This window comes from Epinephelus moara, chromosome 9 (assembly GCF_006386435.1).
Source record: "Epinephelus moara isolate mb chromosome 9, YSFRI_EMoa_1.0, whole genome shotgun sequence".
NCBI lineage: Eukaryota > Metazoa > Chordata > Actinopteri > Perciformes > Serranidae > Epinephelus > Epinephelus moara.
The window spans coordinates 31,786,862-31,808,056 of record NC_065514.1 but is presented as its reverse complement, the minus strand read 5'-3'; the positions used below and the strand labels follow the sequence as shown (position 1 = coordinate 31,808,056).

At 41.9% G+C, this 21,195-nt stretch overlaps 1 protein-coding gene across 2 annotated transcripts in view; it reads right to left on the bottom strand.

Annotated features, from left to right (window-relative positions):
- Positions 1–2,488: 2,488 nt before the first annotated feature.
- Positions 2,489–21,195, bottom strand: part of lhfpl2a (LHFPL tetraspan subfamily member 2a) — a 59,599-nt gene continuing 40,892 nt past the window's right edge. For both annotated transcript variants that reach the window (XM_050052381.1, XM_050052382.1), the window contains 2 exons: positions 16,036–16,860; positions 2,489–3,702 (listed from right to left, as the gene is read on the bottom strand). In XM_050052381.1, the coding sequence (XP_049908338.1) occupies positions 3,446–3,702; positions 16,036–16,456 (678 nt within the window). In that variant the 5' untranslated portion in view covers positions 16,457–16,860 and the 3' untranslated portion in view covers positions 2,489–3,445. The remainder of the gene's footprint in view (positions 3,703–16,035; positions 16,861–21,195) is intronic.

Here is a 21,195-nt window from a genome sequence, read left to right as displayed (position 1 = left end):
GACAACATTGTGAAAAGGGTGCTACAGAAACCAACTTTTTTGTTAAAGGTCCTTTATGTTTAACCAGAAACAGCTCCAAAATGTCACCAAACCTGTCAGAGCATGTTAGAGCCAGCATATTTTCCCATCTAACTGGGTGAATTACAAGTTTATGTCAACCGAATCAGAGCTGGTGATTGTTTGAAAAGATGAACCAAGACAGCTCTTTTGAGTTTTATTTTGTTTCTGTTGACTTTGAAGTGTTTTATGACAAAAAAAAAAAATCACTGTTTATTCATATCTGGTGGGTTTGGTGATGGTGGTTTCAGGGCTGTTTCTAGTTAAATAGAAAGGACCTTACAGTTAAAAAAAAGTCCATCTCTGCAGAGATCCTTTATATAATATTTTCAGACACTTATAAAGACAAACTGAGCCTGTCAGTGGCAAAACAAGCACTTTTAGTGGACAAAAATTGATGGTGCATAAAGGCCCCAACTGGTTATATTGCAGCCTGTTTTGCTGCTTCTGTCTGCAGCACTGTCACTAAATACTGGATCAGTTTCAAAAAATTATTGTTGTTGTTTTTTACTCTCCATTTAAAGGCTGTTTAGACTCAAAATCAGAAAAAATGACTGATCAAGTTTTAGATTTTTCTTTTCAATAGGCTACTTTTCCCAGTAGCAGTGGCAACAACAACAGACCTGTTAAAGAAGCAGTATAAAGTCTGTGTGTGTGTGTATATATATATATACACACACTCTAACACACTTTAAGACAATTGCAGGCCAAGTGCTGAGTCCTTCAGTCTGTGCTAAAAGAAACCTGTGTGAAATAAAACAGCGACACTCACAAAAGAGGAAACTGGTAGCAGACCCAATCCAGTGCCAACAGGAAGGGGCACAGTGGAGGAATAACAGACTCAAGGGCTTCTTTTCTGTAATGCCTTTCATACATTACATTACATTACAGGAGTGTGTGAAAACAGCTTGCTGTTAGCTGTCTCTGACTGTCAGCTGCTCTGCTCTCAGCTGTCACTGCATGAATTCAGCTGGGTGGGTGGAGGGAAGTGCATGACCGTGGTTGACATACATTTACATGATCAGAAACCATTGACTTTACTTTACTCTGATTGGTAAACTTCAGCTGAAAAGTTTGCATTTAACAGTTAATTCAGTGATTCAGATGTTGTAAAGTAAATTGTCTGTGTCTTAAAAGAGAAGAAGACTTAAGAGTAGGTGTTGAAGGAAACTAAAGTCAACGACTGTGTCTCTCCTCTCTCTCGACCTCTCTGACTCTTTCTACTAAAAAGGCAGAACTAAAAGCCTCTGGCACTGAAACAGGCCAACAGTTTCTGCTGCACTCTTCAGATTGCACTATTTGTCATGTGCCTAATCTGGAAGTCATCAAGCCCTGTGTTTAGTTTTGAGTGCGCTGGTGGAGGAAGGGAGCCACAGGGTTGTGCCAGAGGCTTCTCTGTACAGTCCACATGGAGGGAGGAACATCTGGGGAGGGACTCATTGTTTTGTGATCACAAACACACACAGGTAGTGCACAAATAAAAGCATGTGATAGGGAGGGAATAGTGGAGGTGGTATGATCAGTCTTTTAATAAAATAATGATAATAATGTATCAAATAACAACGTGAAAACAGTGGGAAAATGCTGAAATATCCCAAAATCTGCAGCTTCCCTTGGCTTTACAGAGCTTTAGAGAGAGTTTCAGCTCATTTTTTAGCTGTCTGGCCACAACTTTACTGTTTTGGTTTATTGTCACTGCTCTCATAGTGTCGTTTTTAGTGAACAGGCTGTAAAGAGCCACAGTACATGACCTGCTCAGCAGCAAACAGCAGACAGACACAGTTAAAGACTAGCTGAACATTGTGGAGCATTTAACTGCTGGAGAGACAGATATTTCCCCCAGGAGTCGGTAGAGACCAAAACATAGCCAAAAGGAAAGAGAAAATTAGTTTGGTCAGATAGACACAATCAAGACTCCAAATTAATGATAATGTTGCTCCATTAAACTGGATGTGTATAAGCAACTGTTTGCTAACAAATTCACCAAATGAAAAATTTGAAGAGCAGTGGTGGAAAAAGAGAGAGAGAGAGAGAGAGACTGCTTATGCATAGGGCCCAGAATTTGGTGCTACGCCCCTGCTGGTAACTATAGCTGCCAAATAAATGTAGTGAAATACTTATGTAAAGTACAAGTATCCCAAAATTGTATTTAAGTGCAGTACTTGAGTAAATGTACTTGGTTGAATATGAGGCAGGCACACACACACACACACACACACATTCACAGAGAGACACACATGCAGAGTTCAGTTCTGCATCAGTGGAAAAACTGATCACCCGCTGGCTGGAAAACGTACCCACCCCCACCTCAAGGGCCAAACCGAGGTCTCAGCACCAAACTGGCTGCTCCACTTGCTGCATCTCCTCCCTCCTCCCCTCCTCCCTCCACCCTACAGTGAAGCTTCCACTGGATAAAAACTGAAACCAAACCTTAGTTTTTCTCCCTTCTCTTTATTCGTTTGGCAGAAACAAATGGGAACAGACAGGACGCTATCTACGACTCAACAGGCTCCCTGAAACCAGACATTACTAACAACAGCAATACTTCATGTGTGTGTCCTCATCATTTATGTCCATGTCTTTGTGCACAGATTACAGGATGTCTGCTGAAGGAGGACCAGACACAGACCTTTCACAGGCCATCTCTCAGCTCAGGCTACAAATAAAGCTCACTTCATTTACAGGAGTTTTGCAGAGTAGAGGACAAACAAAATGCACCACAGAGCTTCCTCTGCTCGTCCTTGTGCAGTCTGCATGAAGATTCATTTCCATCAATACATTTCAAGGGTCTGCAAACGCGTTAATCATTCAAATAACAGTACATTCTGTAAGCTTTAAAAGGACATCCACTCTGAACTGAAGCTATTTATTCTGTGAGTAGTTTATTCTGACTGAGTAGTGGTTCCCTTGTTGAGTTAATGCTCACACAAACAGTTAACAGATCCAGGTTCGCTGGTCGTGGTCTGGTGACAAAAACACCAGTGTTTTTAAGGCAAGAGTGACATCATCAGCCCAGCCTGGATCAAGCTGACCAATTTTCATTCTGCGATCATAACTATGTACAAAATATATATAATCACACTTATTTACAGAACATGTGGTGACAGACAAAGCCTCTCTAGGCGCCCACATGCTTGAACATGAATACAATAACAGACACAGCACCTCTAGTGGCTGAATGACAAACACTGAGAAAAAAACTTGGCACTTGTAGATTTCTCCCACATAAACACACAAAACAGAGACAAACAAAGAGTCAGTTTTAGTGGTAAACAATGCAGGGGCCTCCATTTCACAGGCCAGCCTCATGAGAGCAGACAGAAGGGCAGGTGTCTCTCCCTTCTGCTTCCTCTTCTTCTCTCCCCAACAGGACTCAAGTATCTGGGCCTCAGAGGAGGCAGATAAGGCTTTTCCCCTCCTCGATCTCCTCCTGAACCTTGTCGCTGGAGGTGGCGATCTCAGCCTGTGCAGAGAAGACGGCGCAGATGAAGGTGAGCACAGTGCCGCCCATGGCAGTGTAGAAGGCCCAGCCCATGGAGCAGAGCCCAGCCCGGTATGGAGCCGCATCAGGGCCGCAGTACAGCTGGACCTTGTCTGAACCCCAGCCAGCGGGGTACAACATCAGACCCAGGATCAAAAACAGACCTGTGACAAGAGAGAGAGAGAGAGAGGGAACATTAATTGATGATACTTTATTAAAATAAAACATAGATAGCAATATTAAAGTGCCAAACAACATACAGGTGAGCGTGAAAGTTAATTTTTGACCTTAGAAATAGGAACTATTTTCTTTCTAACAAACAAAAATCGGTAACCCCATCAGTGCACAGATGAAGTGTGCATCCACTCATGAACAAAAGGTTTGTCCTTGTGACACTGTGAGATGTAAACATTAATGTCGTGCTCCTCAGCTGAGCTGTAACATTAGCTAGTTCAGTGGAGCTAGGTGAGCTAGCAGTAGATGCATGCTTCCTCCTGCTAAGTGGTGCAGTTGGTGGATGTAGTTTTAAGTTCAAATGTATTTTTTTGGCGCTTTGAGCACCACAAGCCGAGTGCTATCTAGTTCCATTATACTGGAGAGAAGGCAGACATCTCTATGGCCGATATCTCCAACACTCAGCAACTCACACCAAAACAGATGTAGACCAATAAACGGCACTACAGGTAAGAGGGAAAATATGTATTTTTGATTTTGGGTTGCCCTGTCCTTGAAGGTAGTTTGGGGAGTTTTTGATCACTACTTTCTAGTCTTGATTCAAATCATAACTTGAGAAGCCCAGTCAACTCTCATGTGGTTAGTTGATTCACTGAATTTTTTTAAAAAAAATTAGCTGCACTGAAGTCAGTTTGTTGGCGGAAGTAGACACGCTGCCATTGCTGCAGTGCAGCTCATCTTTAAATGTGCAGGTAAATGTATGCACATGATGTCACTGTTTAAGAAATGTGTCTAGACTCAAACAGATCCTGTAGGACTGGTTATATGTTGAAAATCTAGTCATTGAATGCCATTAAAATAAAGATTATAATCTACATAACTTCTCAATGACATTTAGTTCGACAACAAACCGAGGTTTTAGGAAAAAGGAAAGTAAAAGCGTCAGGCCTCTGCTCCATACAATCAGTTTTACTTTCCTAGAATTCCATTATTATTGTTTTGATTGCAAAGGACAAGGACTGCATTTCCTGCCTGAAATTCCACTTTTAAAATATCCTGTGTTTGGAATTCCTCTTCAATGATCCATTTCTTGTTATTTTGAGAAACAGAAACTTAGAACTGAATCATTTAAATTGTAATCTAGCGTATAATTTCTGCTAGATTTATCCATTCAGGTTGGACATAAGCAATGTATTAATGTAATTTTATTTAGCAGCTAATGTTGCTAATTACATGAAAAGTGCTTAACAACAGCAACAGTGCTGACAGAGCTAATGGTGTTAACCAGAGGGGAACTGGAGAGTAGGCATTACACTTCTGTGATGAAGATGTCCTGATATCAGTGGTAACCGCTGTATGAGCGCAGTGCAAAGCAGTGGCAATGAGCTAGCCATTGGGATACACACATGCACTAACATGCATGTGCGGCTGGACTGGTTTACCACAACAAACTGTGCAAAAAAGGCTGTGCAATTAATCATCTGGTGATCGTGATCACGATTTTGAGGTCAGACGATTTCAAAAAGCAATGAAGTCGAGGGTAAATGATTTTTGGTCACGGACGCCTGGAGATGTTTTGTCTTCTACGGAAGCCGCACATGCGCATTACCGCCCCTCCCCTCCTCTCCTCTATTCACTCCACGAGCCAGTCAAGTAGGTGAACTATGAATAATGCGAGAGGCAGATGATCACGGAAGATTTCATAAACAGCGTGTGGAAAATGGCAGAGGGAGAGCAAGAGAGGTTGGTCTGTGTGTGTGTTTGTGCATGTGTGTGTGCACGCTTCGGGGCCAAACTCCGCCATGTGCGATACAGAAAGCTGAGGAGATTTGTAAACACCATGTCGAGACAAAAATGACATGCCGTGCGCTGCATAATTGTGATTTCAATTTTGACCAAAATAATCGTGATAATGATTTTTTCAATAATCGAGCAGCCCTACAACAAACCACAGAGAAACAACACATATAGAGGACTTCATTCTCTGCTCAGGATGCCATTATTGCATTTTATCTTTAAATAACAAATAGTGGTTTGCTGCTATATTAATGCTCTGAATTTCACATACAGAACATTTAAGTGTGTGTCATGATTAATTTCAGACTAGGGCTTTAAAGCTGAATATTCTCTACATTAACAGACTGCCTTTATCTGTTGGTGGGGGTAAAACATCCCTGCTTTCACTGTCACTGTAAATGAGTCTCTTTCACCACAGACACCAGATCCATCTATAAAAGCAGTCCATGTACCAGATTCAGTAGGAGCACATGTCTGGAGACTGTAAGTAATTAAACCACATTTTATTACAATCCTGCCAGTAATTTAAGGGGGGTCTGCTGCACCAACTTTAGGCAAAAACCCACAATAGATCAAATGTGCTTCAGTTTCTGAGGCACTCTGTTGACGATGACTGCAGCAAATTATCTCTGTGACCACCACCATCCTCTGGTACGAAAACATTTCCTGCTATCAGTGCCATCATGGCATCCAAAGCATCCCAGTCCGACAGAGAAAAAATAAAAGTTGCACTGGGCAAAAATGATTTCCTGACCACCGTCTGAAACGTGACTGAAGATAATCAGAGCAAGAAAGCAGGAAGCAGAGACCTGATCCTGAATCTTGACACACATGACTGTCAGGTCAGGGCATGACACAGAGCAGAGAACAACAGGAAAGAGGGAGCTGAAGGGCTTTCCCGCCTGCCCCAGTCACCGGCTGACCCTCCGGCGTCCTGCGTCTCAGTGGAAGGATGGAGTCACTTCCTGTCTTACTGTGACCCACTTCTACTGCCGTGACTTGGCTTCAGTACCTTAATACAACTCCAAGTAACTACGTACATTTAGAGCGCAGCAGAAACGGTTCGCCTGTTCCAGTGCCAGGCATTTGGTTTAGCCTTTTTCATACAAAGAGTCAGAGAGGATGAGAATAAAGAGAGATACAGCCTCTGAGTTTAGTTTCCTTTCACACCTCATACAGGAAGAATGCATGGTGATAACAGGAGCTCATGGTAGACTTAGATTTAGTAGACCACACAAAAATCATTGGTGGAATAAAACTTAAATTTTGAGGTACTTGTGGTATCAGATTTTCACTATACAATTTTCCTGGCCAAAAGAATTCATGAAACGATATTATTGTGATATCAAAAAAATTCAAAACAATAATAATAATAATACTATCAGTCAAGTTCATATTTCAACTTGTTTATTTTGCGTCCTGTCTTCAATTAATAGCCCGGGCTTTTATTTGATTCAATCACTTAACTAAAATGGCGTAAATTTGGCGACAGGCATCCATATGTTTTTCCATCCAAATTGTTTATTTTAACCAATACGAATATTACTTGTTTAAAAGAGAGAGAGAATTACTATGCTGGATAGGGAATCCAAGGATTACAGCACCCAGAATACCGGCACGACAGGTTTCTTTATCCTCTTAAATTAATTTTCATGGAAAAACTGATTCCTCTGATTGGTGGACCCTTACCGACTAAAGGTATATAAATAATTGAGGAATAGACTCATTCAGACTAGCCGACTGCTTCAGAGATAGGGAGTCAGCACTTTTTTCCGCCTCTCTTATTTACCATGCCAGTAAATCTTAATAAATTATTCTTTGGTGCTCATGGTTTCCGTAAAATGAACTTAACGAATTAATTGTGGATCTAACCGAGCTAACAAAGTGTTGCATGACAAAAGTTTAAACATCTAGGCCAATATTTGTATGAGCAATCCAAGCAGCTCACTAACATAAGCTCAAGCGGGTAGCACCAACAGTCAACCCTACCATATCATCACGATATCAATATTGACGTATTTGGTCCAAAATATTGTATTATTTGATTTTCTCCAAGCCACTCGGTCTTAGTTTTACGGTACACTCAAAATACAAGTGTAGGGAGGTGGAGAGGGAGACAAAACAAGAACAAAAATATTAAAAGATTTGCTGAATTATTCACATTATATTATCATATATGTATTATTAACATGATATCTATATTTGAATTTTTTTTAGTATCATGGTTATCGTCAATACTGTTATATTTCAACACCTCTACTTCTACCTTACGACATTTTAGAGGCAAATTTTGTGCTTTTTACTCCACTACACTTATTCATTTAGTTAGTTATTTTGGTTTGTTTATTTAGTTTGCAGATTCAGATAAAAATAATACAAAATATAATCAACAAATAATATGATGCGGTAACATTACAGATTAAGATAAAACATAATTGATCCCTGGAGGTCGGGTGGGGGTGTCACAAGCTACGCAGCAGGTCATAAATAATTAAAATGAGCTCCACCTTTACCAGCTGTAACACTGAAGTGATGAACATATTAATGCATTAATAATCATAATACAATAATAGAATATATATTTTCCTGAAATGGGCTACACTATGAGTTCTTTTGGTACATTAAGTATATTCTGATGTACACTTTTGTAGATTTACTCAAGTAAAAATTTAAATGCAGGACTTTTACTTGTAACAGAGTATTTGAACACTGTGGTATTACTTCTTTTTATTAAGTGCAATATCTGAGCACTTCTTCCACCACTGTGACATACACTGCTCTTCTTAATAAATGCAGCTGGTTGTATATTGAATGAAAAGAGATAAAACCTTTACTCTTCAAGTAATTTAATGTCATGAGGTTTCTGCTCTACACTTCCTCCAGTGGATCAATCAGCTGGCCTGCTGGACGAGAGGCCTGCCTCCAATCAAAGCTCAGGAGGAAACATTTACAATAACTCAATTACAGACAATAAATGAACCAGATGGACTGAGACTTTCAGTCCTGATGTTCTAAGCTCTCCTTCGTCAAGCATGTCTCGCTGCTTTGCTTCATAAAAACGTACATGGAGGTGAAACTGTCTCGCTCTCATAATCTCCCACTCCCTCTCTCTGCTTCCTTTCTTTCTGCTCCCATTCTCTCTCTCCCTCTTAAAGCACCCAATATCGTATTAAACAAGGAAATGAAAACTAGGTCATAAATTCTTTCCACATGTTGCTGCATTGCCCTGACGTCCAGACCGGCTCCAGTGATGGATTGAAGGTATGGTTTTAATTCACAACCCCACCCCTCCTAAGACCCCCCCCCCCCCCCCCCCCCCCTCCATGCACACACATACACACACTCCCACTTCCCAGCTTCCCCCCCTACAAGCTGGACCTTCTAACCTAATATCCCTCTGCACTCCACCCTCGCAGCCTCACTATTCCCTCTGCACTGGCTCTTGTCTCTGTTAACTTCCAAACTGTCAATTCTCCACCATCAATCCATGCCTGATAGCTGCCTCCCTGCCACCAACACCACCCCCCTACTCCTCCTTTCTAACCTCTGCTCCCACAGCCTCCACTCTGTAATACAGCACAGCAGGTCGGCACTCAGCTCCAAGAAATCTGGCCACCCCTCTCCTTTCCAGGAAAACAACCAGAGCTGGGTCCACCTCTGTGATCCACCAAGGAAAAAATAAAGACAAGAGGCAGCGAGAGGGCAATTTTCACTATTACTGGTTACAGTCTGGTCTATGATAGAGTAAACAAATGTCTGTTTTGTCCAACTAACAGTCCCAGGTTTTCGTGCGTGGCCTAAATACTTAAAAATATGCTGAAAACTGCACTAACTCATCATCCTTTTCATTTGATAAATTCGAGCAGTCTAATTTAACAGCCCTGCAATAAATCCTCCCTTTATGAAGGTTACAAAGTTCAGTTTTAGAGAGGTTGATTAGACTTTATGATCACTGCAGAGGCTGTTAATATGCGGTGCTGCTGAATTATACTAGCAGGTGTTTCTAATATTTTGTCCAACCTACAAAACATAGGAACCACTGCATTACTTTTGGTGTATTCAATAAATTAGCAACTGAGAACATGTCATGTTGAAATGAGTAATTGTGAGCCTATTATTATGGCTAGCTTGTAGCTTAGAGCACCACTTAAACATGGCTGCAGACTCTTAAGTCCTGTTGCATATTATTTGTTCTTAAAGCTGCATTAATTGACTTCTTGCGCCAGGTGGAAGTTACTGCAACAAGTTGTAACACCCTCAGTATCACCCCACGAAGGTGATATGGCTAATATGATACAAAGCAATATGTTTGTGTCCATATGATGAGTGTGTCACAAGCTGGGAGACAATAAGTAATGGCTGGCATTTATGGGCCTTGGTGGAGGTCTAACCAGGTGCCATCAAGTTAAAGTAACGTTAGAAAGGGAGGTATCTAATGAATACTCTTGATACTTTAAGTACATTTTGCTGATATTTCTGTACTTTTAAGTTAAGTAATTCTGTAGTAACGTAACATTTCAAATTTCAGACTATGGAATTTCTTCTTTTACTTAAAAGTTCTGTATGCAACTTTCAGAGTATTAATACGAAAGCATATCACTATGTAAAGATATAGTGGAGTGATGACGTCCTAAGCAGAGAATGAAGTTACGCTTCCTCTGTGTGTGTTGTAATCTGAGCTTCTCTGTGGTTTGTTGTGGTAAACTGGTATGGCCATGCATACGTTATTAGTGCTTGTGTGTATTCCACTGGTGTCGCCGGCTCTGTGAACTGTGCTCATACACCTGTTAGCGCTGATATCAGGACAGTGCCCCTCGGTTAACAGTATTAGCTCTGTTAGCAATGTTGTTGTTTATGGAGTTAGCACTGTTAGCTGCTACCCTCTACCTCAGCCCCCTCCATGTTGAGAACTGTGTGCAGACAACACATACACTATGAATTCCAAACAGACCCTCTGAGTAAAGGCTTTGTGTACTTCTTCCACCATTGTACTCTACTGAACTGATACAAGCTGAACTCTGAACACAAATAACTGATAATATTTTTCAGTTAACGTTTGGATCCTAGATTTCATTATCACATTGTTGAGACCTCAAATTGAGATTATTATACTGTAAGCTTAAGGTAGCGAAAATATTTTTTTTGACAAGTTACTTTGAGTTGTGTTTGTGTTCACCTGATGTATATAAGTCCAATATTCACTCTCTTTTAGTTCTATTGTTGGTCTCCACCAACTCCTGAGGGAAATATCTGTCTCTTTAGCAGCTAAATGCTCCACTATGTTCACCAGTTAGACTCTAACTGTGTCTTTCTGCTGTTTGGTGCTGGGCAGCTAGTATATAGTGAATTTTAAGAGCTTTTTCAATCAAAAAACAAAAAAAACAACAACAACAAAAAACAGCTGCCTCTTGTGGCTGAAAAAGTGTTTAATTGATGAGAGTGGTGCGACCCAAGGGGAAGCAAAACAGTTAAGTTGTGGGCCATAAAACCAAAACAACAAACTGAAAGCTAGAGAAAGTTAGAGATAAGAGTTGGGAGATAATTCTCTGTGGGTCCAGTACCACCTATCACAGAGCACTTAATCATTTTAATCCAATGTTAACGTAAAAAATAATAATTGCTGCAGCTTTAATGCTGGAAACAGCTGGACTCCTAAACAATAAGGCATTCAAACAAATAGAGCCCACCATGTACAGTATCTATGGTAACAGTATGCCAACACTGACACCATATAAAATAAAACTGTATCCACCTGCATACCTACATGATAATAGCCTTTGCTGTTTATAGTAATCTCCTGCTTCCCAGTTAAATAATATGTATTTATTGGCTGTAAAATGCTACCCATTTTAAAAATGACAGATTTATGAAGGTAAATGCTGCAGTGTAGAAACAACAAAGGTGTTTCTAATATTGCACGTTTGCTCTACATTGGGTTGGTGTCATTATAAAACAGTAACACCTCCAATGTAAACACAGATTTCCAGTAAAAGCTATGAAGTGCATGGGAATCCCATTTCTTATAAGTAAGAGTCACAGCTCTGCTTTGCATCACACATGCTATCTTATGTCAGAATCATCACCGCGCAACAATGCTGCTTAAAGTTCCTGTAACACATTTGTTTTGTTTCCTTCAGTAACAGCCTGGGGCTGAGTCATGGTCAACGGTTAAACCTGTGACGAGGTGTGTGACTCATGGCTGGAGGAAAAGTTTATGGTTGGTAATAAAAAGCATTCAACACTGAACGCAACAAGAATTGGAGACAGTTTTACAGGCTGAGTTGGTTTGCCATCTTGTCTCTAATCCTTTTTGGCTGAAGTTTGACATGAGTGACGCTGAGTGAGGAATGCAATTCAATGAACGTACAGAGAATTCACTTAGAGGTAGTCTACAGGAAGTCTTTAGGGGACTCTACAAATGTGCGCCTACAGGATACAAAGTGTTCCCGACTGACCCTCAACAGAGGACTGTCTGTTTTAGCCATTTGACTACGTAAGGCAAAGGGAATGGATTTACCTTCAGCTGAAATCTTAAAACCACCTGAAAAGCGAGTCAGTTTAATGGCATCTGAGACACTGTGGCCGGCACAAAATGTGTCATAGGGGACAAAAGAGTAACAAAGTACAAGTGACATCAGTGTATGTGAAGATTAGGTTAATGGGCTTTGGAGACTCCAGTGCAATGACGTGACCATCTCTGGCAACAGCATCACAATCTTCCCATCTGAGGTCAATCACTTCCCCAAACATCTGCAGTCTGGCTTCAGTTTTCTCATTACCGGAGGGTCGGCACGAATAGTGGAAATAGTGATTAGTAGAGAAAGTTGGCGTGGTGTAGTGCTGGTAGTGGATATCAGTGAGTGATAGCATTCACAGACACATTGAAGATTCTCGTGCACACTGACTGAGTGATGTTGGGAAAAGGTGACTGCTGTTAGATGTCAGGTTCTGAGTCTTATCTCTTCCTGCGGCTGAAATGAATAAAAGGCTATCAGCCTTTAGCTCCACAGGCACGAAGGAAGCCCCCCTCCCACCTTCCTCAGTATCTGTTTGAAGCTCCTCTCGCCCCCTTTCCTCTTCCGCATCCTCATCCTCTCCACAATGAGGAGACTCAGCGGTGCATTTCCCCACTTTCATTATCTTAGTCAGACTCCCAGTGCTTTATATAGACAGTAAATAAAGGGCTTTATTAGTTATGTAACACTACTTTTGGTGGTTGTGTTGGTGTGGCTATGGGCAGACTCCATTTCTACACTTGGAACTGACTCTGAGCTAAAGCTTTCTCCCAACACTTAATGTCCAATCATAGCTTAGCAAGTACATTTTCTCAAGTACTGTACTTAAGTACAGATTTGAGGTACTTGTGCTTTACTTGAGTCTTTCATGAGACTTGTCTTTTCATGACACTTAATACTTCTACTCCATGCCACTCACGGTATCGAGTTGGGAATGAGAATGGGCTGTAAATGGTAAATGGTAAATGGACCTGCATTTGTATAGCGCCTTTCTAGTCATCTAGTGACCACTCAAAGCACTTTTTACACTACGAGTCACATTCACCCATTCACACACACATTCATACACTGGTGGCCAAGGCTACTGTACAAGGTGCCACCTGCTACTCCGTTTTTAACACACTCACACACCGATGGAACAGCCATTGGGAGCAATTTGGGGTTCAGTATCTTGCTCAAGGATACTTCGACATGCAGCCTGGAGAAGCCCGGGATCGAACCATTGATCTTTCGATTGGTGGACGACCCGCTCTACCTCTGAGCCACAGCCGCCCCGCTGTGAGATCTGACTGAGATCTGATCACTCTGTCCAGTTCAAACAATCAAGTGCAATCCAAATAGGCCCGTCCCCGCCCATCAACAATTATTATTTTAAGAATAATTTGGTTTTTTTTTGTTGTTGGTTTTTTTACTCTATAGTATAGTATATATTTCTAGTCTGTAGTTTTCTTTGTTGTCTATCAGAGACAGTCAGAACGATGTAGAAGGTGAAGACAAACTCGACAAGGATGAAACAGGCCTACCTGATTGTAAAGACAGTTACTGACAGAAAGGATATATTACAGATGAGGGAGACACTTCAGCAGTGTTAGCATCAGATGAGAGGGAGACAAGCCGCTGCTACCTCGCTGGGTTGGGAGAGTCATGCACAATTATGTATTTCCGTCCATATAGTTGTTGTTTGTGGATTGCATTACACATGTGTTCAATGTGATTACAGCCCATCCCTGAGCGCCTCCGGAGGTGGTTTGACCAATCAGATTACAATCCATCCTCAATGCGTTTTGGTTGCATTTACACCTGCAATATGATCCCCTAAATTGCACTTTATTGCAAGGTGTTAAGTGGTCAAAAGTTACTACAAATTGCATGAGTGAGAACAGGAAGCTTGACAGGCATAGCAACAAGGCTGAGGGGCTAAGTACAGGGTCATACTGGTCAAACTAACTTAATATTCCACCAAAAGTCAGTTGAATTTCAATTGCTAACAGCTTCAAAGGTGGCTCTGAAGCTGGGGTTCACATCAAACAGTTACTCTGCTTGTTTTCACACAGTTACAATAGATCCTAGTAGAAACCTAGAGTCAATGCAACAAAAAGCCTCTGAAACCACTCCTGCAGCATGAATCACTTCTCAGCTGTACGTCCACTATGTCCAAAGCACTCATAGTTTCTCCATGACTGGCTAAATACAATACTTTCGTGTCACACTCCTCAAAGCTCAAAAGCTAAACCAAATGTAGCCTACTTAGTCATCCTTTGGCAAAACAGTATCTGAAAATAATATAAAACTCTAATATTGACTTTAAGGAGTCCTGCTCTTTGATTTGCAACATTGCACATAATTGCCTAACATACCAAAGATACAGTATTAAAGGGGCAGTTACAAATTTATAAAATCCAATTGTACATATTGTCATATCGCTTAACCCTGCAGCTGTAGTCAGATATGTGAAGAAACTGTGCAGAATAAAGACTAAAACTTATTTTGTGCCCTGAATAAACAGTCACATTAAGCTGTCTCAGGCTTTTAGAGTAAAGAGAGCCTTCCAGTAGCCATTCATGATTCACTACGGATTTAAGCTCTCTTTCAGGTCAGCAGGCCTGCACAGAGCTGGGGTTACAGCTTGGCATGTCCTTCACCAGACGCCCACCTTTTTCTGTTTGGGCCTGCACCAAATAAACAACTGTGGGGGAGGACAGTCATAATTACCACAGAGCTGAGAGCTACAGTCTGTGAAAAAAAGAGGAGGTTCAGCGAGCATGATCTCATGGCCTCCTCCCTTCCATAATTCACCACAGTGAGTCAAAGTGGCCCGAGATTTGGCCTCAGACAACACAACCATGGATACACACCCTTTACACACAAATGGAGATACGCATGCGCTGTCAACTCAGTTTTTAAAGTTGAATCAAGAGTAAGAAAAGCTCCAGCTGAATGGGTAGAAAGTAAATATTTGGGTGGCAGCTGCTCTGAGTGACAGCTCTGAGGGTGGAAACAAGTCACCATGTGTTTTAAACTTCTGACCACTTGGGGTAAAAGTTCACAGAAGGCTCCATGAGAATCAAACATAATTCTAGCAGTGGGAGTTGTGGCGCTCGTAATGAATGTGTTCGGCTGAAACTTTTCATTTACCTTGATGAACGGTGGACGCCACAGGAATGAAGAGGAACAATTAAAGGTTAGAGGAACTGAGTTAGGTTTAAGATCTCTCTGTTCTCTTTAGATCAGAGTGCAAAACACAAGCACATTTTTCTTGTCTGGGTCTACATGGACAATTATGAAGAGCAGTTATTTTGATAGGTTTTCAGTGTAATGAGTCCCACAAGTGCTAGCATTTACCAGGAAGTCACTTCCCCATATAAAGCTTCAAATCTCTGGAGGATTCTGAGTCACCACTATAATGAGTTAAGTGTTCAAAAAATCAGTTGCTTCCCCTTCTAGTCTCTCACACATTTTACCAAATCAGATTAAATTTATATACTTTCCTTTCACACATGGAGACTACTAACAAAACAGGATCTCGTCTTGCACAAGATATATGTGCAGACATAAAGAAAATGGTGGCCGCCGTTGAAATTATTCTTGTCTGCTGGACATTAAACCCTCATGTTATCAGTGCCATGACTGAAGAGTATCTATTAGTGACCACATGAGGTAATTTACCAATACCAAGTTTTTCACTTTGATTTTTGAAACAAAATGGCCACGATCAGTAGAGTGTCACTGCAGACGCAGCGGAGCCAGTCCCTCCTGTGATAACTGACACTATGAACACAGGATCCAGTCTGAGCAAGACAGATGTGCAGACAGCAAGAAAATAGTGACCACTGTTTTGTTTTTTTTGGTTGTTTTGTTTTGGGGGTTTCTGACGGCAGGGTTTTTAGTGTTTATTTCTATTATTTCACAGTTGTTCAGGGAGCATTCAAATGTTGTGGCGGGAAGTAATCATTCTTTTGATCAACAATATGCACCAAAAACTAAAATATAAGTGTTGTGTGCACATCTCACCTGCAATCCCTTGCAGCAGTCCACACACGTTGAAGATGCTCTTCTTCATGATGCTTTGGAAGCACATGGTGAAGACCGAGATGAACGCCACAGCACACAGCAGCAGGATCCCTGCCGCCAGGAAGATAGAAGTAGCCTGCCAGAACCCGCTGGCAATCTCCCCAAAGTGTATTGCGTACGGTCCGCACAGTATTCCACGCTTCAGGTGGGGCAGTTTTATACAGCGGCCGTAGATTCCTAAAGTGGGTCTGTAGGCTTCTCCGGCTGTTGTGGCCCCATGGGGGCCGAAGACGGCATCAGGGGTTCGAGGGTATCCTACCAGCCAATCAGTGCTCATGAAGGCGATGAGCTCTCCAAAGGCGGCCACAATACTCAGCAAAGTCCACAGCATGGAGCGGCAGGTGACAATGACATGGCACATGCTGACGGTGGCTGGGGGCTCCCTCTGTTCAGGTTCTTAGCGCTGCTGAGAGGTGGAAAGGTGGAGCGTGAGGCCCTCAAAAGACGGAGATCTGAGGTCGTGATCCTTCTCCAGTGGAGATGTGAGAGTGAGTGAACACTTCACAGGAATGAGTAGGTGACGCTGCTGTACACAGAAGGTTCACGTCAATGATTCACAGTCTGCTGCTTCCCTCTCTTTTTCTCTGCTTCTTTCACTTCTTATCTCCTGGTGTTGTTTCAGCACAGCTGTTCTTCCTCCTCCTTGAACTCACCCTCCTTCTGTCCGCTTGGTCTTCAGACTCTTATTCTGTCTGGTTTTTGGTGTCTACATTGTATTGAAGTTGTGCTCCCTAAGCCAGCCCGCTGGCGTCACATCAGACACACCTAGGAGATAAAACAGAGAGACAGAAGGGGGTGAGTGCTTTAATTGCATGTATAAAATGTAATTGCATGTATAAAAGAAGCTTGAAGATGATCAGTCATTTTTGTTTTGTTTGAGGAAGTGCAGCTCTCCTGTTTCTCCTCTGTCATATTTGGAAAAGCAGACATGTGGAGGAGGAGCAGAGAGAGGAGGAAGGGAAGCTTCTGGTGTCGATCTTCAGGAGAGGGTTTAATGAGTTGTGTGGGGATGTGTTCATTTGAAGTGGGCCTCTTCTGTTTTCAGCGTGTTTATGTGTAAGGATTGTGATCAGGACACTCATGTTCTCTACTCCCAGTGTATCTTCATGACTGAGGTTGTGAAGATGAAAAATAGAGAAAACATTAAGCATGTCTTGGTTTGTGTGTGTGGAAGTGGAGACGGAGGTGGGAACAGCGGGATGAAAAGCGGATGCAGACAGAGAGAAAAACAAGCCAGAGGCCTCTCATTAAGCAGCCCACACAGCTGACCTGGGGTCAGCCAACGGTTGATAACACAACAGCTTGTCCAGCTGTCACATGACCGCTGATAACCTCAGAGACATCCACCCCTGCTGCACTGCTGAGTCAGTGACACTACAGTACAATGAGGAAGCTGCGAATGGTGTCAGTTCATAAAAAGGCAACGTCTTTCACCAAGGCCTACACAACCGACACACAATACACCCAAATTTGTCACAGGGTCACAAAAATATCTTGCTTAGTGCTGACTGCTGTTCTGCAGCAGTGATTAAAGCTATAACCAGTTCATGATTTTTTTTTTTTACACTTGCTGAATGTCAAGAAAGTCTTCACACTGCAAATCCTGTAGGGCACAGACAGTGAGTTTCAGGCAACAGGAACAGAGGTTTGCATGAGTAGTGACAGCCTTCAGGGCATAAAACAAAAAGAGAGCTGATAAAGAGAAGCTCAAATTTTATCAGCAAAAAAAAGTTACAAAACAGATGTCGCTAAATGCTAGATACAAAGTTGCGATGGGAAGTGCTAACTGAAAACAACGAGTCTGCTGCCATGCTAGCAGCTGTGAGGCTGTACTTTGGCATAGTGGTGCTTTGAGCTAAACGCTAACATGCTCACAATGACAATGCTAACATGCTGATATTTGGCAGGTATAATGTTTAACATGTGTACCGTCTAAATGAAGTATATTAGCATGCTAACACTTGCCTACTAGCGTTAAGTAGGCAACTTCTGAAGCTGATGAAAGAACTGTTTTGGGGAGAAATGGTTCAGTATTTTGAAATAGCTTATTCCATTTCTTGCCAGTTAGGTCACATGCAAAAGAGTTGAAAGAAATTATAGCAATTAGCTTAGCTTTACATAAATAAAGACTAGAATTACCGCCTCACGATTGTATGCATCTGCGAAACAGTGAAGCTGCAGTTACAGTTTACATGAATGTCTGTCCAGACTCATATGGAGCGATGACAGCTGACAATGTCTCACATGTGGATGTTGCTACAAAGAAGCTGCAAATTGTAAAACATGGATGTTTTAAACACATCTTTGACCCGGCAGCACAGAAGATCTATACTATTAGCACAGTTTCAAAGTGGGCACCCAAGATTAATGTCACCAACAGAGAAACCAGTGAAATACCACATTTACAAGAATGAGACGGATTCAAGGTCACAGTGACCTTGACCTCTGACCACCAAAATGTAATCAGTTCATCCTTGAGTCAAAGAGTATGTTTGTGCCAAAGTTGAAGAAATTCACTCTAGGTGTTGTTGAGATATCGTGTTCACAAGAATGGGATAGACAGACGGATGGATGGATGAAGGGATGGACAGACGGATGAACGGACAGACGACCCAAAAAAAATAATGCCTCCAACCACAGCTGTCACCAGCTCTGAGGTATAAAGATGTCCCTGCCAACACTTTAAAGACACACTGAAATAATGGGTTGCTTTATGAAAAGTTGGGTGCTATCACTGTTTTGTATTTTTTAACTTTGGATACAGCCTTTTCTCTCCGCTTCCTGTCCTTATGCTAAGCTAGGCTAACTCTCAGTGAGTAGGTGTATTTCATGTCACACTACTCCTTGTATGGTGGATTACTTCTCTAAGCAGAAAGTCCTTGAATCACCCCTTAATAGGAGAGCCTGTTCCATTGTATAGCCATTTGCTATAAAAGGTCTAGTCCTTGTGTCTCTGACGGAATTACAACCGGCCTATTTCACTAATACAAAAATTACATCCAAATTATGGGCCTAATTTTCACACCTTGTTTTCTGTTTTTCTCAAGTTCCTGCCTTCTTTTGATGACAAAACCACAGACTCCAGTAAATGGACAACACAGTAAGAAAATAAAGACCCTTTTCATCATACCTATCTTGAGCCCTTAGGATTCCTGAAAGATCTCGAGAGATTCAAACAGTCAAAGACTACTTCTTTTCAAGTTATGAAAAGTTGTAGATTGTATCTATGAAAGACATTTAAGCAGTACATAGATTAAAACACAGAAGTTGGACTGCATTACAGGCCTTTGTGTTCATGTTATAAATACAGCTCTGGGCCAAAACTGACATTTGTTTCTTCCCTTTGAGTTTTTTCCTGCACTGCCTCTCGGGAGTCTCTTAGTCATTCTCCAACCAGTGTTTGGCAGAGCAGCAGAGGGATCTGGGGGCCGCTGTTGACACGTGTGCTGCCCGCACTGCGAGGTTTCCATCTCTCAGCGCCCCTATGGTATGCCCTTGCAGCGAGGGTCGCGGGAGCCACGGCTGTCCCTTGTGGTCACATCCTAGCGAGTGTGTGAGCGAGTAAGAGCATTACACAAACTTTGATCTTTGTCATCCTGTAGAGATATCAACAACAGTTCTCTTTTTCCCCCTTCTTCTTTTCCAGCAGAGAAAATGACCCAGATCTGTGGTCTCTGTTACAGTACAGGGTGGTGTGTGTGTGAGCTAATGTCGAGAATGTTTGGACTGTGTAAAACAGATGAGATCATAAGAACAGGCACAGACAGCCTCTGTGGATTTGGACCAAAATTAATTTTATGAATCACAAGCCGTTCTCGTTGCCTCACCATGAACAGATGCAGGAACAGATGCAGACTCACATTCACTAGCTGGACATTTTTGAAACCCTTCCCACCCCCTCATAAAAAAAGACCATTGACGTCCCAGAGGTACTTTGACGAGACTCATCTTTGACGTAAGGATTTAAGACAAACAGGCAAGTCCGAAGTTTTGGGGTCAAACATTTGCTGGCCAGTTGCACAGACTAATTCCTCACTGACAGGAATATTGTTGGAAAACACTTTGGAGCTGAAACAATTCGAACCAGCTGGGGAGATATGGAGCTTTGAAGACCTGGACACTTAACCTATGACCTTTCTTAGCTCCAGTGTGTTTGCATCACGTGCCTGGTGGTTACACAGTACCTACTAGTGGGTCTCAATTTATCCAAAGCTGCCCTTAAATGTGGGTTAGTAGATCTAAAACAAGTCTGGGCAAGTCTGGTTCTATTAATGTACCTGGTATTTGTCACAACATACGGCCAGACGTCTGCTCACTGTTCCCAGACAGACGGATTTAAGCAGTTATCATCAACAGAAGTTTCCCAAGACAGAGTCTGTATATGTGAGACTTGAGGTGGATTTATGATGTCCTTTATGCTCCCGGAGTAACCAGGGGGGAGACCCAGGATTATTTCAGGCTCGGTTTACATACACAGAGGAGTTTACAAGCCTCAGACTGCACCCACCACCCCGTTGACCCCCAACACTAATCCCCATGCAAGCACACACTTACAAGACTCCCTGCCATCTGACATATGCTCCCCCAAAGTCTGAGCTATAAGGGAACTTCTCTGCAGTTGGACCTCTGTTTCCTTGCAGCTTTTACTTACTGAAAGAATTAATATAAAATTCAGGATTCACTTGTGATCAATAGTGTGTTAAAGATGCCTTACTGGCCACAGAGGAAGACCATTAACATTCAAACTAAAATAAACAAGAGTCTACAGCCATGCTAGCAGCTCTGTGGAGCTGAACTTAAACCAAGTGGTGCTTTGAGCTAAATGCTAATATCAGCATGGTAACAATGTTCACCGTCTTAGTTTGGCTTGTTAGCATGCTAACATTTGATAACTAGCATTAAACACAAAGTAGGCTACAGAAGAGGCTGATGGGAATGCCATTTGTTTAGCAGGTTTTTCGTTATGAACAAAATATTCAAAATTTGGAAGTTTGGTCGGATGAAAAGTTGGACAGCCGGATAACCACAGTTATTACAATTTATCCTGTGGGTAACATGAATGTATGTTCCAAATTTCATGATAATCCATCCTATAGTTGT